This window comes from Patella vulgata, chromosome 6, assembly GCF_932274485.2.
Source record: "Patella vulgata chromosome 6, xgPatVulg1.2, whole genome shotgun sequence".
NCBI lineage: Eukaryota > Metazoa > Mollusca > Gastropoda > Patellidae > Patella > Patella vulgata.
Genome location: NC_065884.2, coordinates 61,915,659 through 61,928,859, shown reverse-complemented (window position 1 = coordinate 61,928,859; position 13,201 = coordinate 61,915,659). Strand labels below are relative to the sequence as shown.

The 13,201-nt window shown below is 36.8% G+C and overlaps 1 protein-coding gene across 1 annotated transcript; it reads right to left on the bottom strand.

The window, feature by feature from the left end:
* Window positions 1–2,483: 2,483 nt before the first annotated feature.
* On the bottom strand, window positions 2,484–5,179 carry LOC126824434 (temptin). The gene is made up of 3 exons (XM_050553658.1): window positions 4,920–5,179; window positions 3,171–3,327; window positions 2,484–2,545 (listed from the first exon to the last, which is right to left on the bottom strand). The coding sequence occupies exons 1-3, from the start codon at window positions 5,097–5,099 to the stop codon at window positions 2,484–2,486; spliced, it is 399 nt and encodes a 132-aa protein (XP_050409615.1). The 5' UTR covers window positions 5,100–5,179.
* Between the last annotated feature and the right edge of the window lie 8,022 nt (window positions 5,180–13,201).

Below are 13,201 nucleotides of genomic sequence, written 5' to 3'. Positions count from 1 at the left end.
GAAATGTCACCTTCCCGAGTCCAAAACATTGAGGACATATTTTCTTGAGTCCAAAATGTCGCGGACCGAAATGAAATATAATTGAATCAATATCCAGTAATCTAGATCACATTGCAAACAATGGTTTGCATTTCAGGTTACGTATAATAATAGGTCTTGCTTTTAAAAAGAAATTTCTCCAATCTTTTCTTTGGATGGGTATATAAATACTAGAGCATGATAATATTTTGTCTAACTACATGTAGGTTCGGTGTTCGTGAAAGTTTAACAAAAGAGCACAAATGAAAATCAAAATGTGACAAAACCTGAAATTTTGGTTTTTACGCAATTCCCCAATTGCCGCAATGTATCAGTGATGGGATACAGTAACAACAACAATTAAATGTTTGAACTACTATTTCCTGAAATTTGGCCACAGGCTACTGGCAATATGTTCTAATAACAACTCGCCAATTTGTGAAATTAAGTTAATAACATCAAAATGTTTACCAACAACGTCGCAATTTTCAATTTTCTTCTTGCACCATGCGTTCCTCTGAGAATTACTTCCCTTTGTTTAAACAAAGTCGCGATTACGGAGTCTTTTATTTTCTATGAACTATGGTAGCTTAGTTGGGACATTTGCATTTTTCAAATGACTTGACAACCGACTGCGACAATTCAACCGGTTGTGTGACCGTCGCTTGATAATTCAAGAAGAGGAATAGCTTTTTTTTTTTTTTTTTAAAAAGAATTGATGTATTAAAGAATGTTTGTTTGGTAGTCTAATTTCGACTGGCGTGGTTTCGAATCCCCGGTTGTACGTGACAAGGAGTAGGGTCGCCTGTCCAACCTCGTGGGTTTTCTCCGGGTCCTCCGGTTTCCTCCCACTGCTAAAGACCCCTACGCGCAAGCGAATTATTGAAATAAAATTAAACCATATGTTAGTCGATACCACGCCAGTCGACTCAATGACAGACTTTATGATACAGCGCGCGCATGCTAACCATTCAGCCATCCAACCCCCCTCTACCTGAAAGCAAACGGTTGAATAAAATAACATTACAATTAGGACCTATCATATTTTTTTATTTTTTTCAATGAACTTAGGTACTATTTATTTTGTAGTTGGTGTAATGTTTTTTTATTGACAATTTTGTTCGGCATAACGGAAGATAACTCCATCCTGATGGTTAAAACCATTGGAAATACTAGTCAAGGAGAAGTTTTTACCGGTTGCTTCAAAATAAGGAACCTGTGGATCATACAGTCGGGATTGGGAGTTACAAGAAGCATAGCGTCACTAACCTCGTGAGTGTGCACACACTATGACACATTTCTAAAGAGTGGTGCACACATGAATTATTGTAATAGGCCTAATAAATTGTGAAATTGTCCTGCTGCCTCGAACTTATACATGTCAGTAAATTTACATGTACATGCCATAAAATTAGAATTTAAAAGAATCTAACCCAGACACACAACATGTACGTGTCTTTTTGTCACTGAATTTTGTCGACCATTAAAGATATATGAAAGTTGGAATTCGAGGAAGATTAGGCAACGTTCTCCCCATAGCACACTGCATGACGCACGTCCGTCTTCACCCAATCTGATTAAAACACAGATTATATTTCGTTTCGTATTTTATATTTCAAAATCTGGTTTTACTTGTCCGCCAACCCCAACCTTAACCCTAACCCTAGACCTAGCTTTAACCCTAACGCTAATCCACAATCCTCGGCATCAATCACATGCCCTAACCCTGTTTACATATCGTGACCTTGACGAAATCTGCAGGTGGCCTTAATATTTAGATCTGACCGTAGGGTTGTCCATGGAAAGTATATTAAAACGAAACGAAATATAGATCTGTAATTTAACCAGATTGGTCTTCACAAACCAATTTATTTCATTTCAGTTTGTACTGCAGCCGATTTCAAAACTGCATTCACTGGCATTCCATTATACCCCTTATCTTCCTAACATGTATTATTACTTTGTTTCGGTTTAATTTCTGCACATTACTACTAAAACCGATCTAGTAATATTAATATTGTCTACAGTAAGTAATACATTGGCTCGCTAACCTGGTGGTCCCACTTTTCAGTGGTGCAGGACGGGGGGGGGGGGGGGGTCTTGGCAAGGGATGGGATGAACATCTGAAGTCACGTCTGTACACATTAATGGACAAGTAACAGAACCGTTGACAGTTTGAAGTCGATATTAGAGTAGGACGTAGTTCCGCTACTCGGGCAAAATTTCTCCTAAAGCACACTGTATAGCGTATGTCAGCCTTCCTTAGCCCATTCGCCGCAGAGCAATAGGACGTTAAACCCTATTTCATTTCATTTCATGTTTTAATCTTAAAAATACCTCTTCCTCATGCATATATTTGTTTTATCTTTTGGATTTTTTTTATTTCTCCCTGGTTTGAAAAATAAAAATGCCCAACAAATACTTTTTTTAAAGAAACTTTATATTGTGTCAGTAGTAGTATATTTCTAACAGCTGAATTTGCCTTCCTGAGTAGCACATAATGGAGATCCAATGGGTTCACATATACCTAGAATATATATAATATATATCATTATAAAACATTATATTTTATATGTGTGCCTCTATGGCAAAGAGCAGGATAAAAGGGTGGGGTGGGATGTACAGGCGCTGCTTCCCCCGGTCAGTAAAATAATGTGTCTCGTAGAAATAACATTTATAGTTTACAATATTTTATATCAAATAATTGACAAAGGCATTAGCATAATTTATAGAAATTATGAACCATCTATATACAGTCATTAGAGAGATAACTATTTTCGGTCAATTTTCATCGTTGAATCCGGACTAAACTTTACACCCCTCGTAATCACGCTCGGGTAGGGTTGGGCAGTGGATAAGGCGTTGGTTCACTAACCAGGGTCATTTCCTGGTTCGATTACACTAGTAGAGAGAAATGGGGTTTAACGTCCAGTCGACACAAACTAGGTCACTTCGGGACTAACATATGGTTTAATTTTATTTCAATACTATGCTTGTGCGTTGGGGTCTTTAGCAGTGGGCGGAAACGGGAAGATCCGGGAAAACCCCCGAGGTTGGATAAGCGAGCCTACTAGTTGTCACGTACAAGCTAAGAATCGACCCCCTCACTCTCTCTCTCTCTCTCTCTCTCAAGCCATCATCGTTGAGTTTACCCGGATGTCCAGTAGTGTCCTTTAGATGATTTATATTGACACCCTGCGTCCAATCACAAAACGGATCGCCCAGTTCCTCGCCGTTTGTTTTCCCATCACCATCACTATCAGCATTACACAAAGCTATAGTCCACATATGATAATTTTGTGAAAACTCCTAAAATATAACACATAGCTGTAATCAACAGTAGCTCGGGTAGTTTTTGGACAAGTATATAGTCCTTATTCTTTAATTGGCATTTAGTAACTGGGCAGATAAATAAACTATAAACATACTTATGGAAAACAGCTACTGATTTATTTAGGCGACGTTTCGAAGAGTATTCTCTCAACGTTTTCAAGCTAATACAATATAACAAAATTTGAACCAACATATATAGACAAAATTACAACAACAAGGTTGAAACCATACATAGCAACAACAAAATCAAAGGCCTATGACACATGGGGCTCTGCTGACTGGACGGGGAACTTGTGTCGTAGGCCCTTGGGGATGATGTTGTTGTCTCTGCATCGCATCAAACATGTGAGGTTGCAATTGGTCTTAAAGATACATTATGGGGGTCGTTTATAGAGAATTGGCCATTCTTGCTATAACAGTTCAAAAGTAGATGATGAAAGAAGAATATATTGAAAATTTCAGTCAAATTACTTTATTCTGAACATAGTTATCATCGTTGTAATATTTGACTAGAAATGGTAGTGAAATGTGCCTTCACCTTGGCCGATTGTTTGATTGACAGGCGTTAACTCCACCTACATATCTCGATTATCAAGTAAAGTTTTCAATGGCATGCGGAAACGCTCTACAGCAACCTCGCTAGGTACACTCTATCATTTAGCCTCGATCTAACTGACGTATTCTCATCAGGATGCGCCATATTTGAATTAATTAATAAGTGAAATACTATTTAAATCCGAGCTGTAGCCGAGCCATCCGTGGGTCTTGTTGTTTAAATAAAGTTCTAATTTATAATTTCTATAACATCTGAAGCCTAAATTAAGACTTGCAATAATCAGATTTTGCTCTTGCATAATGTATGTTTAAGTATATAGTCCTTAGAATTAAAAGAAATGTACACCTAAAATACTTTCACTGCTGAGATTCAGAGACTAAACCTAACATGTTTCCAGATACACGAGATAGACACACGCTTTACATTGACTCTAACTGACATGGATAGCAGAATGTAGGATTACATTTTAAGCCAGAGCGTGTACATACATTAATGCTGCCTGGGCGAAATTCCTCACACAGAACGCTGCTGGGGATGATCATCACAGTTGGTACAGAAACGTAAGACACTGAGAGAGAGAGAGAGAGAGAGAGAGAGAGAGAGAGAGAGAAATGGGGTTTAACGTCCACTTGACACAAACTAGGTCATTTCGGGACTAACAAATGGTTTAATTTTCATTTCAATAATTCGCATAACCCACGAGGTTGGACATGCGACCCTACTCCTCGTCACGTACAACCGGGGAATCGAAACCACGCCAGTTGACTCAATGAAAGACTTTATGATACAGCGCGCACGTGCAAACATTTCAGCCATCCAACTCCCCCCCCCCCTCGTAAGACACTGAACCCAATTTCAATAAGCGACGGGGTCTTGGCGAAATTCCCCACAAAGAACGCTGCCGGGGGTCATTATCCCGGAAGACACTAAACCCTATTTCAATTCTTGTGATATTGTGTTCGCCTCACCGTCTCCACCTCCTCCGTAAAATAAATAGAATTGTGTAACTCACAAGTCCAAACGGATTCAATGTCCCACCACCATTTTGGTTATAATGCCCAACTCCATTCCAAATACCACCAGTGCCACATGGATTAGGTACAGAATCGCCGTTCGGTATTCTTTCGCGGTAAATGAAGAGTCCTGACACAGCTACGAATAAATTAATAAAAAGAATTACACATGTGAACATTTTGTATGCCGATGATTACCGAAACGATTATGAATTGTTTAATTCAGATATTAAGCTAGTCAGGCGGCCAGCTATCTTAGATAAGTGTAACCTTCGTGACAATATTTTTCTAAATGCAATTTGGAGAAACAACTAATCTTCTTTCGGTGAACACATTAAAGTGGCTACCTAGACTAAAGTAGTTGGAAATGAAATGGGGTTAAACGTCCTATTTTTCGGCAGCAACCGAGATAATGAAGACGGGTATACACCATACAGTGTGCTATGAAAGAAAGTTTGACCAGGCGGTGGCATATCTCCTTACTCTTAATCCAATTGCAACTGCCAAGGGGTCTTTTCCGTGCAGGCCAAGGAGTAAACGGGACCCCGATTGTTCGTTTATACATGTTGGGTTTGTCATAAACTGAAATGAAATGAAATGGAGTAGAACGTCCACACCATTCTGTACCGAGTGGGCTAATGAAGACGGACACACGCCCCACACTGTGCTATGAGGCAGATTATTTTGAATTCCAACTGTCAAAGGTTCTTTTACGGGCGCACGGGACCTCTGTTTTTCGTCTCTTCCGGATGACTAGACAGTGTTCTGGTCAGGCCTTCCGTCCTGCACCACTGAAATTCCGAGGAACCTTCTAGACCAACGCCGGGAGCGAACCCGAGATGTCTTGGTTAGCGAGACAGTGTTTAACTCACTGAACCAGCACGGCTAGATCGAAATATATTGGACAAAACCCAATCTGCACTATTGACCGGGTTTCTGCATTAGATTAAGAGATACGAAATTCAGATGTTAATTCTCGCGATAAGAAATAATGCGACTTTATAAAACCGTCACACAAGCATTAACTTGACCATAAATAAGCATATCAACTTTTGCAAAACTTCAAGAATGTTGCGTGTAGCTATTTTGATTGTTAGCCTCTCCCTGGTATCCTGTCACAAGGATTATATGGATCAAATTCCGAATGGTCACCAGGTTAAACATCCGTGTAAGCCGAGTGAAATCTGGCAAGCTGTAGGTCATAACGATCCACTGGATGGCCATAGTGGTGTCAATGTATTTGGTGAAGTAGTGCAAAAAGTGTCCGACAAGGATATTTTACACATCATATACAAAATTTAAATGATTTCATAAAAAAAATGGAAAGAAAACCGCTCATTTCACCGAACTATCTGCTTGACATACAAAATTGATACATTTGAAGCAATCTTAAGGTCAAAAGGTCGAAACTAACTATCTAAATATGTTTATAATATTATGTTAGTATTTGATGTCGAAACACATTACGCCTAGAAATATAACTGGTATCCACTGAGATTATAGCATGCCTAGAAATATAATTGGCATTCACTGGTTATAGTACGCCTATAAATATAACTGGCATCCACTGAGGTTATAGAATGCCTAGAAATATAACTGGTATCCACTGAGGTTATAGCATGCATAGAAATATAATTGGCATTCACTGGTTATAGTACGCCTAGAAATATAACTGGTATTCACTGAGATTATAGCATGCCTAGAAATATAACTGATACTCACTGAGGTTATAGCATGCCTAGAAATATAATTGGTATTCACTGGTTATAGTACGCCTAGAAATATAACTGGTATCCACTGAGGTTATAGCATGCCTAGAAATATAACTGGTATCCACTGAGGTTATAGCATGCCTAGAAATATAATTGGCATTCACTGGTTATAGTACGCCTAGAAATATAACTGGCATCCACTGAGGTTATAGCATGCCTAGAAATATAACTGGTATCAACTGAGGTTATAGCATGCCAAGAAATATAATTGGCATTCACTGGTTATAGTACGCCTAGAAATATAACTGGTATTCACTGAGGTTATAGCATGCCTAGAAGTATAACTGATATTCACTGAGGTTATAGCATGCCTAGAAATATAATTGGTATTCACTGGTTATAGTACGCCTAGAAATATAACTGGTATCCACTGAGGTTATAGCATGCCTAGAAATATAACTGGTATCCACTGAGGTTATAGCATGCCTATAAATATAATTGGTATTCACTGAAGTTATAGTACGCATCGAAATGTATTTGATGTCAACTGAGGGTATAGAACGCAAAGAAATGTAATTTGTATCCACTGAGGTATAGTACGCCTAGAAATGTGACTGGTAGCCATTGAGATTATGGTATGCCTAGAAAGATAAGTGGTATTCACTGGTTATAGTACGCCTAGAAATATAACTGGTTTCCACTGAGGTTATAGTACGCCTAGAAATGTTAACTGGTAGCCATTGAGATTATGGTATGCCTAGAAATATAAGTGGTATCCACTGGTTATATAATTGGTATCCATTGAGGTTATAGTACGCTTAGAAATGTAACTGGTATCCACTGAGGTTATAGGGTTAATCTGGATATGTTTGATTAATTGACACGAGAGGCTTTTGACTCTATCACGTCAGACATTTGATTAACCAATCAGCATTGGTGTTACTAGTGGATTACCCGCAGGTCCGTGCAAAACACCCCTAAAGCTCGTCGTAACAGACGGTTTCATTGGCTAATGCCTCACACCATTCCGAATACGTTAATGATAACAACACTTCCAGATCCTAGTAAAACGAAATTTTGAACTATAAAAACGAAACAAAATAGGATCCGTGTTTTAATCAGATTGCCTCGAACGGGTCACTAATCTGAACATGTTTTATATTTAGTCAATTGTACGTTATATTTTCAGGACTTTAAACGCCACAATAAGCAATGGGGTAAAGGTTTGTGTATGGCAGACTCGGACAAAGATGGTAAAACTAACGGACAAGAACTGGGTGATCCTTCCTGTATATGGACCAGTAGCGGTAGTCACAATCTACCAGCACCAACGGGACATCCAGGTTAGTCTGTCGGTTAGGGCTAAAAGCCAAGACCCATTTCAGATATTGTCGTAGGTGCCCCATCCCTATTGGCATCTCTTGGTCTATGACGAAATCTGCAATGGTACTTTGCCTTTACTCTAAATACAAACCATTTTTAGAGAACAGGGTGTAGCAAAAAGATAAATATTTATCCCCAAGCTCGCCAGACAGAGGCGAATGTAGCATATTTGTGAACTGTAACATCCAATTCCACCATCTATATCAAATCAACAATAAACTACACGTTTCATAGAGATAGAATAATAAGTGTATTTTGTTATACTGTTATTTAGGATTAGGAGCCTGGGTCCCTGGGACTCCAGATCTAAACCTGCCACTGTGGTCAGCATTTTCTTGTGGTGTATATACTGAGATGATGCCCAAGGTGAAAACCTCCCAATGGGGCATATTTTTTACGGATTAGCATTCTCATAGATTCAATTTAGAAAACATTTCAAACGAATTATGAACAGGGCCTTTTTACGCAATACATGTATATATTACATTGAACTTATTTAATTGGTTTTTTTTTCTTTTTCAGGTATTTGTGAACCTGTTGGATCCCCTGCCTGCTCTTTCCAGGCGTTCTCCTGTGGTAGTACATTGTTCGGGGTAACGGGCCAAGTGTCAGGAGGCCATGACAAGGACCACGAGAAGGATCATGACAAAGATCATGAGAAGCACCATCACGACAAGCACCACCACGACGACGACGACTAGCCCAATTACTTCTAGCGTATAATAAGCTCATTTTTGATGAGAATATTTTATATTAAGAAGCTTTTAAGTCTTTAAGTTGAATACACAGATAATTTTGTTCATTCCTATTTAAACGTTTGGGAGTTGAAAGCGCCTGATTTTCAGAAATAAAACATAAAATGATTTATTCTGACAATTCTTTAAGTTAAATACCTAGATAATTTTGTTCATTTCGATTTAAACGTTGGAAGTTAAAAGCACCTGATTTTAAGAAATAAAACATAAAATGATTTATATTGACATTTCAACGATACACAATTTTCTTTAAAATCTAAAGCAGAGTTATCTGTTAAATTAACTGAATGACTTTATTGCTTCTTGTAAACGTCTGTGTGTATATTATGCTTATTGTTCCAACATGTTTTAAAGAGTCATACTTCAGATAGTTTACTCATAGCATGTTAAAGATCCATTCTCAACGGTTTATATTTTCGTGGTACTAGCGAATGATATCTAAATTTTGCAATTAAAGACCAAAGCGTACGCGATAACATCATCATACATGATTTAGTAATGGCTTTATATATATTGTTAAACAAAGTGTTTAAATGCGCGTTTGTTATGTACATTTTAAAAAATTACATCCCCCTAGTTTTACTAAGGTTAAAATTTTGGCAAAATGACGCTACATGACATTGAAGATGAATTCACATCTAAGTCAAAATGACCCTACATGACATTGAAGATAAACGACATTCCATTCAATATGAAGTTACAATACCAAATTATAACCGCAATCTAATATCAGTTCAAAGTTAGCTTGAAATGTCGCCGTATTCAAAACACAGCTTTAATTAACATATAAATTTTCATACTAATTAGTGCATTTTTCGATATAAACCAAAATGTAAATGGATCTAGGAGAGTCATATGTTAGATAATATACTCTCAAGTTATTATTTATAGTTCTAGATGAGTCATATGTTAGATAATATACTCTCAAGTTATTGTTTATAGAGTCATATGTTAGATACTATACTCTCAAGTAATTGTTTATAGAGTTATATGTTAGATACTATACTCTCAGGTTATTGTTTATAGAGTCATATGTTAGATACTATACTCTCAAGTTATTGTTTATATATCTAGAAGAGTCATATGTTAGATACTATACTCTCAAGTTATTGTTTATATATCTAGAAGAGTCATATGTTAGATACTATACTCTCAAGTTATTGTTTATATATCTAGAAGAGTCATATGTTAGATACTATACTCTCAAGTTATTATTTATAGTTCTAGATGAGTCATATGTTAGATAATATACTCTCAAGTTATTGTTTATAGATCTAAAAGAGTCATATGTTAGATACTATACTCTGAAGTTATTGTTTATAGAGTCATATGTTAGATACTATACTCTCAAGTTATTGTTTATAGAGTCATATGTTAGATACTATACTCTCAAGTTATTGTTTATAGAGTCATATGTTAGATACTATACTCTCAAGTTATTGTTTATAGATCTAGAAGAGTCATATGTTAGATACTATACTCTCAAGTTATTGTTTATAGATCTAGAAGAGTCATATGTTAGATACTATACTCTCAAGTTATTGTTTATAGTTCTAGATACTATACTCTCAAGTTATTGTTTATAGATCTAGAAGAGTCATATGTTAGATACTATACTCTCAAGTTATTGTTTATAGATCTAGATACTATACTCTCAAGTTATTGTTTATAGATCTAGATACTATACTCTCAAGTTATTGTTTATAGTTCTAGATACTATACTCTCAAGTTACTTTTTGTTTTATAATTAGGCTACACACTACGTTCGCCACAGAGAGGGTAATGTACGTTGTAGTTGACATAATTAAGTATTATTTAAAATAATTTTGTAGTTTGTTTTTATTATTTAATTTTACACACGAAATATTCGGATATAGACAGGAAATCCGGGAAGAAATTTGATGTGATAGATTAAATTGTGAATTTGGTTACTTCTGGAATTTGTGGTGAAACGGACCCTTTTGCATTTAGTAATATTGCTGATATGCATCTGTGTCATCCAGTTAAAGACAATGTAGTGTTTTATGTTGACACATTTAGTCGATTTAATTATTGCTTCGGGTTGCTGTTTGAGCGCGAATCAGTTCCAGTGAGTCTAATCAGCAAAACAGTTGGAAATATTTGAGAGAGAGAGAGAGAGAGAGAGAGAGAGAGAGAGAGAGAGATGGGGTTTAACGTTCATTCGACACAAACTAGGTCATTTCGGGACTAACATATGGTTTAATTTCGTTTCAATAATTCGCCTGCGCGTAGGGGTCTTTAGCAGTGGGAGGAAACCGGAGGACCCGGAGGAAACCCACGAGGCTGGACAGGTGACCCTACTCCTTGTCACGTACAACCGGGGATTCGAAACCACGCCAGTTGACTCAATGACAGATCGTATGATACAGCACGCACGTGCTAACCAGTTGGCCATTCAACCCCCCAAATATTTTGAGAAATTTCAGCGAACTACATAAATACGAAACTAACCCTAATGACTGTTCTAAGTCAATGTTTGTCTTGCTAAAGCTACACGATGTACGAGTAAAGTGTAATCCGTACCTACATTTAAAGCGAGAGAAAGCTCCATAAAATTCAATTATTCCAGAAACTGACCCCCAAATGTCCTTATTTGCAATATCTTATTGCAGGAACTGATTTACGCCATTGGCCTATATAATAAGGATAGGTTTGTCAATTTTCTAAGATATGGCTTTATGCTAAATAGTGGAAAGGGATTGTCTCATGCCATAATATGGTGGGTTACTTGAAAGATCAGGAAACCCAATTGGCCATTAATCTTACTTTCTGTGCACACAGACCTCTCATAAACTCCAAAACATTTGACCTATTTTTCTGTTAGCCCGATTGGTTCAGATAAGGCAAACCCCATTTCAATTGATTTCCTGTTTCTCTGGGCAAGTACAAGGATAGATCTATTTCATAAGGCCACCTGCATATTTGGTCACAGGCCACGAGATGTAAACAAGGCTAGAGCTAACCCTAACCCTAACTGGACCTAACCTTACCCTAACCCTATTATTCTTTTTTCTTCAGAAACCAAAATACAAGAAGGAAACCATCAGCGAAAAAAAAAGCGAAACCAACTTTGTATATTAATCTAATGTATTGCATGTATTTTTAATAAAACTAGGAAATATCACGAACCAAATTACATCATCCTAGGTCAGTGCTTATGTGGAGACTTGACCTCTCCCCAAATTCTTAAACCTAACCTGGCCAACAATCACGTGCCCTATATCCCTATTTATATCTCGGCTACGTTGACGATATCCGCCGATGGCCTTAATATTTTGATCTAGCCGCACGTGCAGTAATCTATATGGAGCATCACAATACTGCAATATGACCACAGTTTTTGGAACATATCAGTAGATATGATTCTCTTGAATTATAAATGCTGTTGATTCCCGTAGATAAGTAGATAAGATTCACAGTCACCTGTTCTATTCTCGTACCTTATCGGAATTGGTTTATAAAAACTTCAATGAGCTGCCATATCGGACTTATATGGTAAAAAAAAACTTTTAGGGGTGAACTTTTTATAGAACTTACAACATGTTACGTGTAGTTTTTTTGATGGTTTGTCTTTCCATGGTTTATTGTCACAAGCGTTATATGGATCGAATACCAAATGGTCACAATGTTAGAAACCCGTGCAAAAATGAAACCTGGCAAGCTGTAGGTCATAATGACCCACTTAATGGTCACACAGGTTTCAATGTATTTGGTGAAGTAAGTTAGAAAATATTAATAAGATAAGATTATTTAAAACTATATTCCCTTGAGAATCAAAAGTCTAAATTAAATATACAAGAGACAATTGAACAATTTATTCAGACTACTGCCGAAAATATATTTTTTTGAACATTACTTCATATCGTCCGATAGATACATTTTAACTCGCCATTATTTCGTACGAATAAAAAATATCAGTATGATTTTAACATTATATTTAAACAACAAAAAAACGAAATAAATTAAATGAACTACGTTTTATTCAAACAAAAAAACGAATATAAATTAACTACATTTTATATCACAGCCGCCATCTTTTAGTGCGAATCAAAATTGACGTATGCTTTTGACCTTTTGGTATGCACCGAATGTACGAAGGCTGGTATTGCTTAAATATGGGTCTGTATTTTTGAAATAGAAACAAGATCAACCAATCTTAACCAGTAGTCAAATTGGGCGAATTCGAAAACAAATCGCTCAAAATCGAGGGGAACCCAAACCAACCGTTTTTGGTTATTTTGGGGAACACGATAGAGATGATCTGTTGTATTATATTTTAATCGTTTATGGTTTTATAAACACTATAACAACTGGAAGAAATAACTAGTTATTTGAAGGGACATTAGATAAGCTGAATGTTCTCGCTATAATATTTTTAAAAAATAGATAGTCTAAAGAAGGGGTATGCTG